The sequence below is a fragment of the Lampetra planeri genome, chromosome 20 (assembly GCF_965212315.1).
Source record: "Lampetra planeri chromosome 20, kcLamPlan1.2.h2, whole genome shotgun sequence".
Classification (NCBI taxonomy): domain Eukaryota; kingdom Metazoa; phylum Chordata; class Hyperoartia; order Petromyzontiformes; family Petromyzontidae; genus Lampetra; species Lampetra planeri.
This window is the reverse complement of record NC_136126.1, coordinates 12,934,569-12,953,924: the sequence shown is the minus strand read 5'-3', so window position 1 is coordinate 12,953,924 and position 19,356 is coordinate 12,934,569. Positions and strand designations below refer to the sequence as shown.

Genomic DNA, 19,356 nt, shown 5'->3' with positions numbered 1-19,356 from the left:
GCTACAAATGTGTAATATTTCTCATCGTTTGTGTTATCGTCTAGAGTAGCATTTAGCCGGTGTTGTTTTATTTGCTGTCCATTGAACAGTTGGTGAACATCAGTGAAGCTCTGCGCAGCACCCAGATCTCCTTCTTGCAAGCGGCACTGGCAGGGAAGGAGTGCAGCGCACGTGCCCTGCGTGTGCCGGGTGGCAGCGTAAGCTATAACTTGTTCTTGCTGTCGTGCCACACGAGCATTATGCTCATGAAATTGCGTAAAATTTCCGTGAGAAATTTGGGGCTGTCGGGAACCGCTTTAAGTCCGCCATTACTCATGTCCACACACGTGCGTTCTCACACACACACACAACAACAACAACGACCGCTATTTGCCACGAAGTGGGGATGACATCACCACGGCGCTTGTGCCAGGCCATGTGTATGTTAAGGCCACGTGAAGTGTCGAACGCCCGCTGGCAGGAGGTCACGGGATAGACCTCAGGTGCCATGGGTTGATTCACTGAGACGACCAAACTAAACTTTTTATTTTAGCAGTTAAGGCCCACTGAGCTATCTAGCTCTTTTTCAGAAATGAGAGCCCAACAAAGTGACTTATCAAGTGGAAACGCAAGTTTCTAAATGTGGAGGGAAAAACCGGAGGACCCGGAGAAAAAACACGAGACGAAGGGGAGAACACGCAAACTCCAAATGTACAGCAGGCGTCAGGCTTGAGATCGAACCCACCGTGACTGGTAGATGTGTAGTGGTGGTGTTGACGCGCGCCGACAGTGAGAGATCACGGGGCGGCGCAGGGTGCGTGGTTGTGCGCGCTGACACAAGGTGGGAAATAGGATCATGGGCAGCGCGCAGTGATTGGTCAACTGGGGTGGGTGCTCTCAGCGATGTCCGCATGAGGGACTATAAAGGGGGACGCGCGGGAGCACCTGGGGAGTTGATAACCAGTTGAAGATCGAAGACGGAGTTGAAGAGGTAGGGCCCTGAGACCCCTAGTCCCGCTGTCCTTGTAAGGGCCGGGACCCTGTGTGGCTCGGAGGCGAGACTGTGGGACCCGTGGTCTGACGTCCATGTGGGACGAGGCTGTGGGACCCAGAGTCGAGACGGACACCCCAGCCGGGTGGGTTCCGAGAAGCTACGGGGCGTAAGAGCCCGTGTGGGTGTAGCCAGGGGAACCCCGTGGGTTAGGCTGCAGTTAGCCACCCGTGTAATAAGTTGGTGTTAATAAAGAGTGTGCTACCCGTAAGGTCGTCTCCCGTCAAGTTACTACATTACAACTGGCGTCAGAAGTAAACCTGTCTTCAAAAGGATGGATACTAGGAAGACTACCCGTACCCACGAGCGAGATCGGGAAGACGACGACGTACCGGAGCCACAAGCCTCGGAAGGCGAGGACGAAGAGTTGCCGCCGATGCAGCACTTCGCGGCGATGGCCGATGCTCCGCTCGCCTCCGACACCGGCCTACAGGATGCACACTCCCGCCTGGCGGAGTTGCTGCTCGCCGCCACTTCAATTTTGGCAGAAATCACCGTTTCAGCAGGCGGGAGGACGACTACGAGGGTGGAGGAGGGAGCGCGGCCGGAGGGATCCCGCCAGAACGCGCTCCGCGCCGAAAGTTTTGAAGTTGGCGCCATTTTTGAGGGTCCACCATCGATTGGCGGGAAGCGTGGACACCACGTGGTCGGGGACCTCCACTCTACACAGCCCGCGTCATCGGCGCGCGCCAAAACTCTCCACCATGCGCCTGCCGACGGAGCCGACATTTTCGTCAACCACAGCGGCGCGCGGGAAAAAGCATTCATCGGAGGACGACGACCAGGTCTTCCAACAAAGACTGCCCGCGCTGACGGCGTTCAAGGCAGACGGGGGCGACTGGGGGGCCTTCCAACGAAGGTTCCTCGCACATCAAGAGATGTCGGGGTGGTCCGACACCACTGCCCTACGCGCGCTGCCGGCGATGCTCGATGACGACGCACTTGCGGCCTTCACATCCGCCCCGAGGTCGTCCCGCTCAACGCTCCAGGCCGCACTACATCTCATGGCTAAGGTGTTCGGACCGCCCTCGACCTGTCGCCACCAGTTCTACGAACGGCGTAAGATGGTTGGAGAAACTACGCTTGCCTATCGCACGGCGCTGCTCGCCCTGGCGGACGCCGCTTTTCCCCGTATGGACAAGGAGGGGAAGGACGCCATGGTGACAGAGCAGCTGCTGGCGTTGGCTCACGACCTGGGAGTCCCCATCAATACGGCGGACGAAATGGACATCTGCTCCTTGGGGGTTGCTACAGGTATCCACGCACACGAGGTCCTCAAGCGCAAGCGGGCGGTCGTCTGTGCATCGGCGGGGATCGCGACACCTGCCGCGACGGTTGCCGAGCCTCAGACTGCTATGGCTCGGGAGGAGGCCTTCACCGTGTCGAGGCCGGGGGAGTGGAGATCGGGAGGTCGTTCGCCCATACGATCGTCCCGCAAGCTGGAGCAACCGAAACCTACGACGTCCCTTGTCATGTGTTACAACTGCGGCCTTCGGGGTCACGTCGCGTCCGGGTGCCGGGCTCCGCGTCAGCGCGCCACGGGACCACGTCCGGACGACGACCAAGGCCCCAAGTCGTCCCAGCTAACCCCGGCAAGTCGCGGCACCCCACACGCTCGGTCCACATACACGGCACACTCGGGTCGCCGCTTCGCGGTGGGGAGACCGCGTATGGGTACCGGGGATTCGGTTCGGCGAGGGGGGTTCGTACACGGCCCGGGAGCAGTCAAATGGTCCGAGTTGGCCCACAGGATAGTGGCTGCGTCGGCCGGGTCGTCCGTAGTAACGGGTTTTATTGACGGGGTTGAGGTCCGGGTGCTGGTGGACACGGGTGCGTCGGCCACTATCATTTCGGACCTTATTTATAACATCCTCCCCGTCCAAAGTCGACCCCTTCTTCCGGTGGACGTACCGTTTTACGCGGCCAACGGGGGTTCTTTGGGAATCATCGGACAGATTCGGGCGACTATTTGTATTGGCGATATCAAATTGGCGGGTCCTATTTTTGTGTCATCATCTCTGGCAGTTCCTTGTTTACTGGGTACGGACTTTCTGGCTAAAATGCCCATTAAAATTCTCGTCGATCAGGCCTGCATTGAGCTTCCATCGGGTCGGCGGGTTGCATTTTTAACGAGTCCTACCAAAATACGCACGGTTTGTGCTACGGTTCAGGCGCTGGCAACTCAGACTGCGCGGGTGCCCCCGGGATCGCAAATGTTGGTACCCCTTCGATTGCGAAAACCCCTCGGGGTGGATGCGGCGGAACAAGGTGTTCTGTTGGGGCCGTCAAACAGAGCTGTTGGGGGCCTCGACTTAGCGGTAGCTCAGACCATGGTGCGGGCGGACAGGGATCCGTTCGTTATGGTTCTGAATACGGGATCGCGGCCAGCTGTAATTACACAGGGCATGGTGCTGGCTCACGCGGCGCCGCTACCCGTCGATGAACAGCTCGTTGCACATGCGGATTCTAGCCTCGATACGCATCCTCCATTGGAGGAGGGGACAGAATGGTTGGACTCGTTGTGTGCTGGGTCTAGTAACTTGTCTAGTGTGCAGTTGGGAGCGTTGAGGGGCCTGCTACTCGAATTCGCTGACGTGTTTAGCAGACACAAGTACGATATTGGCTGCACGGACCTGTTGCGCCACCACATAGCGACGGGTGACGCGGCCCCTATTCGGCAGAATCCCTTCCGGCTCAGCCCAGCCGAGAAGGAGCATGTGCAGTCGGCTGTTAATGACATGTTGGCTGCCGACATCATTTCGCCCTCTTCCAGTCCGTGGGGTGCTCCCATCGTCCTTGTTAAAAAACAGGACGGGTCCTTGCGGTTTTGTGTGGATTTCCACCGCCTAAATAAAATCTCCATGGCCGACGCGTATCCACTCCCCAGGATGGATGAGTCGCTGGATGCCTTGGCGGGAGCACAGTTTTTTTCGACGCTTGACCTGCTTTCGGGATTTTGGCAATTGCCCCTCGATGAGGAATCGAAACCAAAGACCGCTTTCTGGACACCAGGAGGCCTATTTGAATTCAATCGATTGCCCATGGGCTTACATTCCGCTCCCGCCACGTTCCAGAGGCTCATGGAATTGGTTTTGTCAGGACTCCAATGGGACACCTGTTTGATTTACCTCGATGATATCGTTTTCAGCCGGACTTTCGAGGAGCACCTCCAGCGATTGAGAGGGGTGTTCCTCAGGATGCGTTCCGCTAAATTAAAATTTAAACCGGCTAAATGTCACCTGCTTCGGGAATCGGTCAGGTACTTGGGGCATATCGTTGGCCGTTCAGGGATCTCTACAGACCCTGCTAAGACGCACTGCGTCAGCTCGTGGCCAACGCCAACCTCAGTCACTGTAGTCCGCAGCTTCATAGGATTCGCCTCCTACTACCGCCGTTTTGTCGAACATTTTGCCACCATAGCCAGGCCCCTACACGCTTTGACGGCTAAAGGGGTAATGTTTCACTGGGGGCCGGAAGAGGAGGCTGCGTTCTGCTCCCTTCGGGACGCCTTGGTGCGGGCTCCTCCCTTGTGTTACCCCGATTTCACGCAACCGTTCCTGCTTGACACGGATGCCAGTAACACGGGTATCGGGGGAGTGCTCTCACAGGTGGTCGGGGGGGTCAAACGGGTGGTCGCCTACGGTAGCAGAGTTTTGTCACCTGCGGAACAACGCTACTGTGTAACACGTCGTGAATTGCTAGCGATCGTTTTTTGGCCGGGTATGGGGAGCGACGTGGCAAACATCCTCAAGGGATGTGTGGGGTGCGCTCAAAGAAAACCGCCACAAATAGCGGCTAATCCACCGCTACAATCCATTCAGGTTTCGCGCACGAACGAACTGGTTGCGCTCGATATCTTGGGGCCCTTTCCCACTACACCTAGGGGTAACAAGTACCTGCTGGTTGGCGTCGAATACTTCACCCGATGGCCCATGGCGTGGCCACTCGCCAACCAGTCGGCTGCGGCAGTGGCGGACGCCTTTGTCCAGGGCTATGTTTTGGACAAAGGCGCCCCCGAACGCTTGCTGACGGACCAAGGAAAGAATTTTTCGAGCGTTTTGTTGCGCGAGGTGTGCGACCTGTTGGGTACGAAGAAAGTGCGTACCTCCCCGTACCACCCGCAGACTGATGGAATGGTTGAACGTCTAAACAGGACGATTACTTCTATGCTGTGCCAACAGGTCTGCAACGATCAGGTTGATTGGGACTTACAGGTACCTGGGGTACTCGCGGCCTATCGAATGGCCCCCCATGCGGCGACGGGGTTTTCCACATTTTTTCTCATGTATGGGCGGGAGGCCGATCCGGCCATGGATGTCCAACTGGGGATTTCCCAGCCACGTGCGAAATCTAAATTGGCCGACCACATCAAATTTAATATCGCCAAACTGGCTGAAGCGCGAGAGGCTGCGAGGTTGAATTCAAGGTCTCGCCAGATCGCTAACGAAAGATTGCATGCACGAAAGGTGTATACGCACGATTGGAAACCAGGCGATAAGGCCTGGCTGCACTGCCCACATGCACCGTTGGCTACGTCCCCTAAATTGTTGAGACCATGGAGGGGACCCGTGGAAATCGTGCGTATTGCACGACCCCAGAGTATCCAGATTAAATGGGAAAAACGCCGTTGGTACGTACACCCCTCCCGGCTGAAACCCTTCACGGCATCGCATGACCTCCTTTTGTGCTGTAACGACCGAGCGTGTGATGTGGCCGTCGACTCGGGGGGGTATGTGTCGCAGTCTGATCCTCACGTGTCTCCACCTGACCCACTCCCAGGTGTCTCGGACTTGACGGCTGTTGACCGTCGTGAACCGGAACCCCGAGGCACGCGCGGATCTCCGATGCCTGCCCCGTGCCTTCCTGGACTGCCGGCACCACCGGACGGTCAACCGCGTCTGGTGCCGTACGACGGACCGGCCAGGCGGTCTCGTGCTAAGACACGACACTTTTCATGAAAAAAAAAAAGGAGGGGAGGGCCCGAGATTGCAGCTCGCCGCCGCGTTCCTCTTCTGCCCGGTATAGTGTCCCGTTCAAGGGGCGCTCGGAAATGAAGGGACGCTGCACGAGTAATTTTTTTTTGCATACACATTTATTGTTGTCGCTCGCCGGGTTGTACATATTGTACATATTGTTCTTGTTGTTGCGGTGCCATGTTCTGATTCTTGCGGATGGCGGAGTTATTGTTGTGTTGTGTTGTTGTGATTGTTGCTTGTGTTACGGGGCACACACGGGGGGGGGGGGGGGTAATAAATATTTTTTTTATAGCAGCCGGGTCGGCTGCGAGCTATGTGGTAGGGGGTGATGTAGTGGTGGTGTTGACGCGCGCCGACAGTGAGAGATCACGGGGCGGCGCAGGGTGCGTGGTTGTGCGCGCTGACACAAGGTGGGAAATAGGATCGTGGGCAGCGCGCAGTGATTGGTCAACTGGGGTGGGTGCTCTCAGCGACGTCCGCATGAGGGACTATAAAGGGGGACGCGCAGGAGCACTCGGGGAGTTGATAACCAGTTGAAGATCGAAGACGGAGTTGAAGAGGTAGGGCCCTGAGACCCCTAGTCCCGCTGTCCTTGTAAGGGCCGGGACCCTGTGTGGCTCGGAGGCGAGACTGTGGGACCCGTGGTCTGACGTCCATGTGGGACGAGGCTGTGGGACCCAGAGTCGAGACGGATACCCCAGCCGGGTGGGTTCCGAGAAGCTACGGGGCGTAAGAGCCCGTGTGGGTGTAGCCAGGGGAACCCTGTGAGTTAGGCTGCAGTTAGCCACCCGTGTAATAAGTTGGTGTTAATAAAGAGTGTGCTACCCGTAAGGTCGTCTCCCGTCAAGTTACTACATTACAGATGCACCAACTGTGAACACAACAGAGACAAAGATCCCTCGTATAGCCTTCACATACTTTTGGGGCAAGTGCTGTTAGCGAGCACCTATTAAGGCTGGCACGGCACACGAGGGGGTTGGTGGCCAGCACCACGCCCGCCGCATATACACTCTCACATGCACACAGACAATCTTATAGAAATTAACACATCACGGTTTAATTTTGAAGCAATGCAATTGTAGAGAGGAGTTTCAATGTTTATTTGTCCCTGTACCTTATTTGTTCCTCTCATGTGCGTGTCAGGAGTGACATTTACACATGCACTCAAATATATCCCACAGCTGCTAAATCTGGTTTTGAGAATCGCTCTTACAATAACCGGCTGGCAGCTGACACAATCATAATCGGCGCGCTGTTAAACGCTTGTAACCCGTGAGAGTTTCTTTTGCTGTTGCTGTTGTCATGTGGTGGAGGGTCTTCACCACACAGATTTGGCCAGATCATTACGTGGCCTATCCTAAAAATATTGTTTCTGATTCACTCACAGAATAATTATTAACGCTTGGTATTTCATGTTTGTATTTGCAGGATTTCCTGAACCGTAAAGATATTGAAATGTTCATGGATACGGCGCAGAGCCAGTTTGGCCAGGTACTAACAAAGAGGTTAATTTATGATGAAAAATGTGAATAGCTTTTACCCTCTCTGGCAATATAACAGGAGGTGTTAAGATGTTCAAACACCACTGTTGCAAGGCATCAAGTCTGCATTAACCACACATACTTGTGGCAACAAAACATGAAAACAACCATGCTCTTATAATATATGCATTGTCTTGGAAACTGATTGGCTTACACCAGAGACAGCCTTCTTTACGGCGTTGTCTCACCATTGTTTGACCAGAGAACATCAAAAGGCGACCAGTACAAAGGTTAATTTATTTTGCCATCAACACCTGTACCGGAGTTTAAAACACTTCCTTCACAGCAAAACTGATACCCAGTAGACTATCCTAGAGTGTGTGGTGGTTAGGTCTATTTTGTGGGCAATAGTAGAGGAACCTTTTAAACATCTGATTGCTCCTGTGGCTGTTTGGCCGTGATTTGTCTTAACTCGTTACATTTTTTCATGGTAGGACTATCCACTATGCAACACTTACCTTTGACTAAAGCACTGCTGAATAAACCACTAACACTAAAATTGCACATGTTATCACGTTTCAAATTATTCGATTTGTTTGTACAATGTTTATATTGCACAATAGGAAGGGCCTTAACAAGCGTCTACCAGACGTGGAATCATAATTGCTGAGTCCCTTTGGCCGCTGCTATTAGCTGAGCACTATACAAATGTAAACTTTGTATTAATATGATGAAATTAAACTGCGGTAACGACGTTAAAGATATGAATACATGCGGGGTATATGACGATGCGGACTATCTGAAATTTGTTTTACACAAAACGCTATTTTTGCGAGGTATATGCGTATGCGGGTTATATGCGTATGCGGGCTATATGCGGGAAAAATACGGTATTTCACATAAGTCCAGGGGCTCTCTTCATGTTATGCAGCTCAGGGCTGTGGTTAGCTCTTCAGGTGTGATGCCTCAAATTTCAAGTCAATTCGTTTAATTACCTGGGGATTCGAGGTGCCACGATAGAGTTTTAATTTGCAAGAATGACCTGGGTCAACCAAGGTGCTATAAATGTCCAAATGATGGCCAGCCAACTTTGTTGAGCTATCATTTGTGGCCAGGTCACTTCTGAAAAATAAGTTAATACCTCAGTGGGCTTTATCTGGTAGGATGGGGATGGTTAAGTTGTATGTGTTTGAGTGATTTGTTTACCTTTCTTGTACTTTTCACTCCTATCGTGTTATTGCATTCTTTGTTGTTGTAACGTTTTTACCCGCCCCTACTGCATGTCTGGGAAAAAGAGCTTCATAGCTCATCAGATTCTTCCAGTATAAAAAGCTAATTGTGAACACAAGTACAATTGTGAAGTGAATAAAAATCGAAGCAAAAACAACCAAACAACAATTGGAGCAAAAACAAGTGCTTTACAGAAGAAATCGAACTCATTCTGGAACATCATCATCATCCTCATGCAATGAATTATTTTTCTTTTGTGGGTTTCTCTGCCCATGTCTGTGTGCAGAGGGTGAATGTGATAACATTGAACGCTGACGGCACTTGGAAGTCTTCATTGGCAAAGTTTGTATCGAGTTCGGAGAAGGAGGAAATATCTCGACTCACCGGGGCTCAGCCAGGAGATGTCGTGATCGTGGCTGCAGGAAACACACTCTCTGTGGTACGTATTCACCGTGTCTGGCACAATCCAGCTGTAGAATCAAAACGTTTGGCAACTGTAGGAAATGATCTCGTGCCACGCGACAAACCACCGTGCGCTGGACTGTTGCGATCCGCCTTTACCCGCACGGTTTGAATTTAAATCCAAGATTATCAAGCCCTCGGCCGAGGTGGGGCGATGTCCAAGTGAATCCGCGCTGCTGAGATTGTCGGTTTGAATCTGGGGAGCTATGCAACGTCAAAGTAGATAAAGTAGGTTCTCAGGTTTAGTTAACGGGTGTCGGCCAAGGCCCCCCTCCCCCCCCAAACAAAAGTGGTCGTGAAAGCTTGCATATGAGATGTGGGGTGTTTTAGTTTAAATTAGACAGCTGTAGTGAGTGGACGCACTGAGACTGGTTTCCTGTTCGGTGAAGCTGCAGGGGCGGTGTTGAGCCAGGCGGTGGAGATGGTGGTCCCTAGCTCCCGCTCTCTCCGCTTGTGAGCAACTGACCGTGCGTCTTCTAGAGACCACAACCGCTGCTCAGCTTCACTTAGCCCTCACGCATTTCTCCATCGCAATTTCATCGTTTTAACATTTCATGTAAATTCCTTGATGCTGACAGAACGCACGCATTTCTGTCGTATAATTCTTACATGGGCTTGTGTTGCGTGTGCAAGGTTATTGTAAATGGTAGAGCAGATGAGCAACGCAAGGGCTGTTAATAATTTGGCCGAATTAGTTGCATTATCCATCAAAGATCTTTTCTAACTTCTCAAAAATAAGTTAATATCTCATAGGGTTTTGCCTGGTAGTATGGGGATGCATACTCTTTGGTTCTTTCGGTAAAGTAATTTAAGTAGAAAAATAATAAAATTAAATAAAACCAAAAATAATAAATCACGACGCTTCAATCGCAACACAAGCGGTCGTCCTCAGGCGGAAAAATAATCCAGCAGTGGAGCTGCTGAACCAGCGAGAGAGCTGTTACAACAAGAGGTTATATATGTGGCGATGGGCAAGCAAGCGGGGTCTGAGCTGGAAAGGAATTCCATCCCCGGACGCAAGCACATCAGTTGTGTTAATGGGGGGAGATTAGGGAGAGTATGGGGATGGTTTAGTTTTACTTGTATGTGTTTGGGTGACTTGCTTACCTTTCTTGTACTTTGCACTACTTATGTTTTTTTATTGTTTGTTGTTGTAACGTTATTACTCAGTGCCCCTACTGGGCATCTGTGAAAGAGAGCTTTTATAGCTCATCGGATTCTTCCAGAATAAATAAATATTCTGATAAATAGCACAAGATTTCGAATAACTCCTCAGTCATTGGGATTTGTGGAGCGGTCTAGTTCTTAGGCACTCGCGCACTTACTGAACAGCCGCTTTATGATGTAGACATTCACATTTATCTGAGTGGCAGTGCTTTTTCAAGAGGGCCATTTGAATGTTTGGCAGATTTCCTAATTCAGTATTTGCACGTGGTACAAACCCGATGCGTCTGTTCAACATATTTGAATATCAATATTTACCAATATTTCAACAAATAAAGTATCAAGTATATTTTGTTTAACCGGGTGAGAACTCGAGTGGGCAGGATATAGTGTGGCTCGTGTCGGTCACCAATGACAAAAGTAATTCTATGACAACTAAGTAAAGCCGTGAAGCAAAGAGGAATCGCAGCAAACACAACCAAATTATTTTCATGACGAATGTTCATTTTCCCGAGCCGCTTTATGTTCTCTTTGCCTAAACACCCAAGCCTGCTAGACTAATAATAGATCAACACGTAGTATGCTTTCGCAACCAATGTTATCCATCATAAAAGTTTTTTGTGTTCGATTGTGTAACTATAAATGTGTCGTTAAACACGCTTCCACCTGACACAGCCAATTAGTAAAGTTTGTCACTAAACAAAACATTCCAATTAGTAAGTTTTTTTGTGTATTAGATCGCGTAAAATGTAAATGTGTCACTAAACAAACGTTACTAATGTTTTGTTTACGTGACAAAACTTACTAATTGGCTGGCTGTGTCGAGTGGTGCCGGATTTAACGACACATTAAACCTGCCACCACCTGACACATTCATTTATGTTTACGCCCCTCGTTCTGGTCTCCGTCTCCCGGCAGTGTTTGGCGCTGGGACTGCTGCGGCTGAAATGTGCCAACATCTTGGAAGCGAAGGGGCAGGTGCTGCGTAACCCCAAGGACTTGCGCTTCCTGTGGGTTGTGGACTTCCCTCTCTTCCTGCCACGAGAGGAGGAGCGCAGCAGCGGCTCGCTGGAGTCTGCTCACCACCCGTTCACAGCTCCACACCCGGACGACGCGGACCTCATTTACGCCAGGCCTCAGGATGTACGTCCCAGCCCCTGCAAAGCACACCCACGTATTACTCAATATATTTTTTGTAAAATACCATTAACCCAGGAAAGCCTCACCGAGTCTTTCAAGACTCTTGCTTCAGGAGACTTCTGCTGCCAAGTTCACACACTAGGGGGCGATGTTGCTGTGTACATTCCCAGCTGAATAACTTGCTGGTAACTTTTTAGAATTGAGATGTTTTTTTCACCAATGCCAGTCACAGTGTTTGTGGGTTTTTTTTAGCTATGGGAAGAAACTGGAAAATTCCCTGTTCTGAAATTAATTCAGAACAGGGAGAGAGAGAATACACGCTCCACACAGAGAGGCATTTGAGTCGGGAATCGAACCCAGGCCGTGCTTCTTGTGCGGCGCGAGTGTCATCACTACGCCGCCAGCCTGTTGCCCTAGATGATTGAATTCTTCGACGCATGATTCAATGGTCGTATTACGAGCATAAGAATCGTGAATCAATGAATGAATCAAAGCGTGATGAACGCATTGGCTGGGACGCAGCTCTGTAAGAACGGATGTCAACGGCGTCTGATAAATATTGCGTGTGCAGAGGAACTGCATGTTCAGTTCGACGACCATGATATCACCAGTGTCGTAACACCGTAGTTAGGATTCGTCTGAGGAATTTCCCTCAACTCACCACAAAGTAACATGCAGGCATTACCTTCAGACTAATGGTACAAGTTCAACTTAATTTTGATTGACCAGGATGCGTCTCATTTGCACGAGCAAGCTGGGGGTGTGGGTCTGCTACCGGTAGGGGGTGATGGTCGCTGCTGCCGTGTGTGCCATCACAATTGAGCAACTGGGTAATTGTGCAGTTGAATTATTTTTATTTGGCAAATTTGGACCCCAGACCCCGGCACTCGATGGGCTCCCCCCTTGTAAACAACGTGAGGGGATCTTTAACGTCCGCTGAGAAGCAGGTGGCGGCGTAGTATTTGTACGGTGACTACTTCACACTGCAGGAATAATGGGGGGCGCGGCCGCTGGGTTTGAAGCGTTGAACCTGTGCGACGAGTGGGGAACGCAGCGCTACCGCCGGACCACCACGTCGCCGCTCCACCAAGCGGGAATGAGCTAGACAGGACATATGAGACAAATTACACGATAAAGAGCGCATCGATATTTATAATGGGCACGATTATTATGTGTTAAACTTTACATTGATTCCTAGATTTTACCCTTTCTGGCAATAAGACAGGAATTGTCTTAACATGTTTAAACATCAAATAGAAACCTTTTTCAAGGCATCAAGTCTGCATTAACCACACATTTGTGGCAAAAAATGCAAACAAATGTGAAAATATATGCATTGTCTTTGAAACTGATTGGGCTCCACCAGAGAGCCTTCTTTATCGCCTCGTGTCACCAGCGTCAGACCAGAGAACACCAAAAGGCGAACAGTGCAGAGACAATGCAAGGTATCGGAGCATTTCTTGCTTGGGTCGAGCAGCTATATCTATGGGACTTTTTTGTCAGCATCATTCTTGATACTGGAAAAAAGGTCCGATCGATATATTGATTCCGTTGTGCGACTGATGGCATGGCTACGGTGCGACTTCTGCCATTGCAGGTGAGAGGTCAGCACTACGACCTGGTGCTGAACGGCAGCGAAATTGGCGGAGGCTCCATCCGCATCCACGACGCCGCTCTGCAGAAGCACGTCCTGCACGACGTGCTCAAGGTCGGTCCCAGAATGGGAGAGCACGCAGGGCACGGCCGGGCCTTCATGTGCCCCCTTTTAACTGTCTGAAATGACCAGTTTTGGTAGCTACTGCTGTTAGTATTCATCTAAGTACAGGAGTGGGCTTGCCACATTTATTCACTTACTGAATGCTGCAGAAGTGCTTGCTTTATTTGTTACTTTATGCATTGAGGATCTGGATCCGAAAAAGAGTTGTTGGCATTTGAGCCCAGGTGTCTTGAGGCTGGAAGTGTATTGGAAAGATGGGATTAAGCAATGCGGACGTCTGCAAGGTGAACGTGGTTGGCGAGTGCTGTCGATACGATTGCGCTGGGTCAGGCGCGTGCACGTGACGGGGAAGGCTTATTCTTAAGTCAACTGTTGGAGCGGTCTCTGCAAGTCGTAGGGGAAGACCTAAGACCGGATGGTGGGAGACTGTCAGGGCAGGTCAGGGAGGTCACGTGCCATCTTGTGCAGCAGCTGATGAATCTGGCGGAGCATAGAACGCGTCGGTGATGAGGTTCGGCGGTATCGATGGCAAACCGCCGCGTGCTTTTGTTTGCCGCTTCTGCCATGGGAATCACTCCACCGCGGGCTGCTCGGACGACTCCGCCGCCTGGAGGGCCCCGTGCTGCGTGAGCAGGGACGTACGGCGGCCTCTGATACGGATCCAATGATCCGTGGCCCTGTGCGCCATGGTGCAGTGAGAAATGCGGGGTCCGACGGCCGGGAGCTCTGGCCAGGGGAGCAACGTGCGGCCCGCTGCCGCGTGGTCCGGCACAAAAGGCATTCCGATAAAACGCTCTCACCGGCGCCGCGTGTTCCAGCGTCGCGGTGCGAGCACCCTTTCCTCGCGCGCTTCTCGTTCCTGCGAGCCGGCCTGGAGGATTGCATCTCCTGACGGGGCTGTTCCATGCGCAGTGTGCGGGCTGGCGAGCAGCACGGCAGGGACTCAACCCAGAGGCAACGTCACGGCGGCACGCCCACTTTGTGTTTTGGCTCCAGGTTCTGCCTGTGGGTGTGCCGTGCCGGATTCTATGGCTGTGTTTACCACACACTGCCATGGGTGTGAAGGCGGTTTTGACGTGACATGCATGCATTGTGATGGCCGTTACCATTAAATGTAATTCCACCTAGGTAAATACTGTTCCGTTAATTACAATAATCTTATTTGCATATCCTCTGATGTCATTCATTCAAATTTAATGTCAAAATACGGTTTTCATGCAAAAGCATGGGAAACCACAGACAAGGAAGGCAGCCAGAACCCACCAACAATTTCCCACACTCTCTGGTCCTATATTGGGAGTGTGAGCACGACTGCTGTGGCTGTGTGACTGTGTGACTGTGTGTGTGTGACTGTGTGTGTGTGTGACTGTGTGTATGACTGTGTGTGTGACTGTGTGTGTGAGACTGCTCCGTGACCTCCTGCCAACGGGCGTTCGACACTTCACGTGGCTTCAAGGTGCACTTGGCCTGGCACAAGCGTCGTGGTGACGTCACCGCCACTTAGTGGCGAATGGCGGTTGTTGTTGTTGTGTGACTGTGTGACTGTGTGTGTGACTGTGTTTGTGACTGTGTGTGTGACTGCGTGTGTGACTGCGTGTGTGTGACTGTGTGTGACTGCTATGGCTGACTGCTGTGGCTGTGTGCGACTGCCGTGTGGTCGAGCGCAGGAGGACGTGGAGCTGCTCAGGCACCTGCTGGAGGCGTTGGAGTCCGGAGCGCCGCCTCACGGCGGCATCGCCTTGGGTAAGCTCCGTGTGCCGGGACGACGCGGAACGTCGCATTCACTCGCGTGCAGCCCCCCCATCTGGCGTGCCGTATGATTGGGGGGGGGGGGGGTGAAGGTGGGGATGGCGTCTCGTACCTCCCTGCCCAACGCAATCGTACATCCTCTCTCGGCTGACGGCAGCCAAACAAATCCAGTCGTCGCATGAACCGAGGGACGACTGTGCAACTATACAGAATGTTTGTTTTACCACGGAAAGTCTCGCCGAGTCCCGAGAGGAATATTCAGAATACCTGCCAAGTTTTCGCACCAGGGGGGGGGGGCGATGTTGCGACAAGTAATCCTAAATGAGTGACTCTCAGATCGTTGTTCAGCATGGGGATGTGTGGCCAACACTAGTTCCATTGTTGTGGGGGTTTTAAGTTGCGTCAGGGAAACTGGAGAAACCTGTGGTGCGGAGCAGTGTGTGCGGAGCAGACGCGCCCCGTCAGAGAGGTGGCAGCCATGTCCTGCTCATGTGGGCATTGAGGAATCTCCCGTTTACAGCTCCCGGGCCGTTAGTGGAAATTCCACATTCCAGTGGTGGGGGTCGAATCTACCCATAAAGGCAAGCACCGCGGTAGTTATTTTATCTACCACGGAGGGATGATTGGCCGGATTCAATCCCCGACCAGGAATTGAACTCCGCAATCTTCCGATTGCGTGCCGTTCACTGTAGCGCCGAGCCATCCGTCCGGTCACGGCGCCGCTCGGTTGCTCGTCACGGCACAATCCACCCGTTGTCTCTCCTCATAAGCGGGGAGCTGCTTGCCTGGCGACAGCAAACCCAAGGGTGACGATAATCCCAACGAATTGACAAGAGAGCGGAGAGAATGATAATGTCCAGGTCTCCCAGAGTGTCGTGCTCCCAGGTCACCCTTGCATTCGAGGCAAAGGTGTTTTGTGCATCTCAGTGGGTTTATTTAATCTCCTCGTTAGATATAAAATATGCAGCAACAATTGCAAGAAGGGATTACACAGTATGGGACCTTAGCTCTGGTCACGCCCGATTGGCCACCATGTGGTGCAGGAAGTGATCGCCTCAATTGGCACGTGTCCATAAGCAGACCCGTCTGCAGGTGTAAATGTGTTGTGGTTGGAATAGCATAGTTAAGGAAGAACGGGTTCTGCATCCAAAACACCCTGCAATTACGGACCAAACCACTTAACGCACGTGCTTTAATCACAGCAATGTTTTTTGATGCAGTCCGCTCGGCCGCGCGTGGTTTGGTGTGTGCAGTTTGTTTTCAACCGTGTTGAGTAACGACTGCCCGCGTCTCCGTCCCAGGTCTCGATCGACTGGTGGCCATCGTCGTGGGATCTGCCAGCATTCGAGATGTCATCGCCTTTCCCAAATCCTTCCGTGGTCACGACCTTATGAGCGGTGCCCCAGATGTAATTTCCGCTGAGGAGCTGGCACAGTACCACATAAAGGTTAACTCTGAAAATGGAGTCGGGCGGTGAACATCGCCGGTCTCTAACGCTAAGGCCGCTGACAGACCATGTGTGATGACCACTAAAAGGGTACGGAGGAAAGGGTTTTCAAAATTAAGGTGTGCAGGGCTGGGGAAATTAGTTCAGATGGCAAGCAAGTTGTGAATGCGGTGAGGAATTAGCAGGTAAACCAGCGCGAGATGCACGCGGACACTCAAACAGTGGAGTTGATGATCCCCAAAGGGCGACGCAATTCAGATTGGCAACACTAGTGACGGAAATCAAACCAGCACTTGGCAGAACTCGACTCAGAACCGCAAATGCTATGGGAAGGATTTTAAATGGCTGCAATTGAGACAGTGGCACAGGTGTTAGGTCTACATCGGTGAAAAGGAAGGAATATTTCAAACAACACAGGGCATAGATTAGGAGAATACATTTTAATCATTATTGGGCTGGCCACTAAGGAAGAACTAGAGAGGACTCTTGCTAATTTCCACGTGAAAATTTACGAAAGCAGAAATAAATGGTAATAGTAATAGGTTTCTACCCTTTCAACTGGTACAAAAACTGACACCTTTATACAAGGCATCATGTTTGCAATAATCACAACACAAGCAGTCAAAATGCAAACAAAAGGTTAAATGTATTTACATTAACAGGTTAAATGTCTCACTAACACAGCCACCGTTGCTTATTTTCCTTGATGTTGCGGTGGCTCTACGATCTTACATTGACATGCTGTCTCTCACAATACAATGGCCACCTCCGCAGCTTTATCGTCCTGGAGGTAGCTCAGCTCTGCGATCTTACATTTACTTAAAAATGTCATCACTCGCCCCGCCCACTTTGCTTATGACCCTTGGGCTACACCCATCTCAAACCTTTATAACATCCTGCCTCAGCAGCTCTCGCTATTTTTTCACCTGATGACGATTGCTTGTGTTGCGATCGAAACGTTGTGATATTTTTATTATTTTTTCTATGTACGTGGCCTTACCGAAAGACCCAAAGAATATGAATTTAGAATGTTCCAAAATATATTATTTTAATCAGAACGATTTTAATTTAGACAGCACCTAAATACCATCAGCATCTGTAGGCGCTGTAGTTGGAGTAGTCCCAACATTACTGGTATTTTATTTGGCTCGGGGCATGTGGTAGTTTCATGCCTAAATTCTCATTGTTAACCCTTGACCATCCAACGTCGATGAGGTTCTGAGCGGTGAAGCCCCCTGCTGTGACTGGTGGCTACAGACGTGGTTATTGCAAACATGATGCCTTGTATAAAGGTGTCAGTTTTTGTACCAGTTGAAAGGGTAAAAAGCTATTACTATATTTTGCCACTGCTAAAGGAGGTCTCATAGCAGAAATAAATGGTTGAGTTAGTGGCAAAACCATGACAACACATCTATAGCATGTTTGCCCCCCTTGTTGCAGAGGTTTTGTGGTCCAAACCCAACAGGCCGCCCTGGTGAATATGGCTAGTGTGTAAACAGTGGACCATCTAATAAATCATCTGATGTCATTCGAAGAGAGCAGGGCCACTGTGTGCTGCCATCGTGGTTAAAATTAGCTAATTTATCCACAAATTACGAAATTGGAATTATCACAGCACACAGTCACCTTCAACTAGCAGACTAATTTCAGTGGAGGGGGGGGGGGCAGTCTGGTAATGAGTCACCTGCCACACAGGGGCAGCTGCCACTGGGGGTTCCCTTTCAAATGTTTGAGATGGAATGTGATGTCAGGCACTTTGCGTTGCTGGACCATGCCAGCAAGCGCCATATCAATGTAGAGGTGATCATTAGTATTATTCTGTTTAGATGTGAGATCTAATTGGATGAGTTTTTTTAAAGTACATTTTTGGTACGAGTTGGGGATGGCAGAGGCGCTGAACATGCTGGACAATGCTCCCATATTTTTCCTCCGACCTTAGCTTGGAACTTCTGATAAACGGTTTCTAGATGGGTTTTGTGGTTTAAAATCGGGCAAATGTGGGCTGTCTTTCACAGCTTCATTGTACTTTGTAAGGCCTTTTTAATAATAAATGTACATACTGTAACAAAATGGTTAACACGAGTTATGCATTTCTGTTCTTTTCCTGGCATATTTTGCCTTCATTGTGGTCGCCCAGAGAACCTTGCAATACTCTCATACACACAAGTCAAGCACCGTCTGAATCGCAAATGCGGGCTAACAGAACGGCCTTGCATTGCTTCCAAAAAGTCTGCCTTTGGTTTCAGTAATATATTCATCACAACTGGCAGGAAGTTGCAGAATCCTGGCTCTCTCAACTAAGGAAGCGTCTGGGGACTTGAGACGATTGCCATTCAAGAGGATCTCAAGAGTCCGTGGTGCTACATCGAGACTTGAGGTGGAGTGGGGTGGTGGCACACTGGTTTGAGCATGCACTACGAACCCCGGCAACCAGAGTTCAATTATGTATCAAGGCCGGTTACTGCACCCCTTCAACCCAACACAACCGGCACGGCGTGGAGAGGCCTTCATCCAGCAGTGGGTTGACAAAAGGGCTGTAAATTGAAAACTGAGCATAGGGCCCGAGGTGATGTTTGAGGTTGAGGTTTCAGCAAGTCATTTAGGACTGCGTGTGTGAGAGCGAGAACATTCGACTCGAGCCATTGGAAGGCAGTGCAGGTTGCTGGGAGCTGACGTCGCCAGTCCTCGTGGTGAAGACCTGCAGATCACCGCTGCATCGTGCACATCAGAAGTGCAGAGACTTCCCCAACTGCAGCGAGTTCAAACCTGGAAATTACAAGAAAACCGATCGCAACAAGCACGGAGTGCAGCCAAAAACATTTAACAACACAGAGAGATGTGCAGCACATTGCATGTACAAACGCAATCGGCCTTATTAACACGTAAGCTTTCACGACCAATATCCATAAGAGGTTTTTTCGTTCCATCGCGTAGATATAAAGGTTTCGTTAAACAACTCT

The 19,356-nt window shown here is 50.8% G+C and overlaps 1 protein-coding gene across 1 annotated transcript in view; it reads left to right on the top strand.

Moving 5' to 3' along the window:
* Window positions 1–18,473, top strand: part of DARS2 (aspartyl-tRNA synthetase 2, mitochondrial) — a 30,614-nt gene extending 12,141 nt beyond the window's left edge. The window contains exons 11-17 of the mRNA XM_078603620.1: window positions 90–197; window positions 7,435–7,497; window positions 9,004–9,156; window positions 11,262–11,486; window positions 13,081–13,191; window positions 14,868–14,943; window positions 16,251–18,473. Of these exons, the coding sequence (XP_078459746.1) occupies window positions 90–197; window positions 7,435–7,497; window positions 9,004–9,156; window positions 11,262–11,486; window positions 13,081–13,191; window positions 14,868–14,943; window positions 16,251–16,426 (912 nt within the window). The 3' untranslated portion in view covers window positions 16,427–18,473. The remainder of the gene's footprint in view (window positions 1–89; window positions 198–7,434; window positions 7,498–9,003; window positions 9,157–11,261; window positions 11,487–13,080; window positions 13,192–14,867; window positions 14,944–16,250) is intronic.
* The last annotated feature ends 883 nt before the right edge of the window (window positions 18,474–19,356 follow it).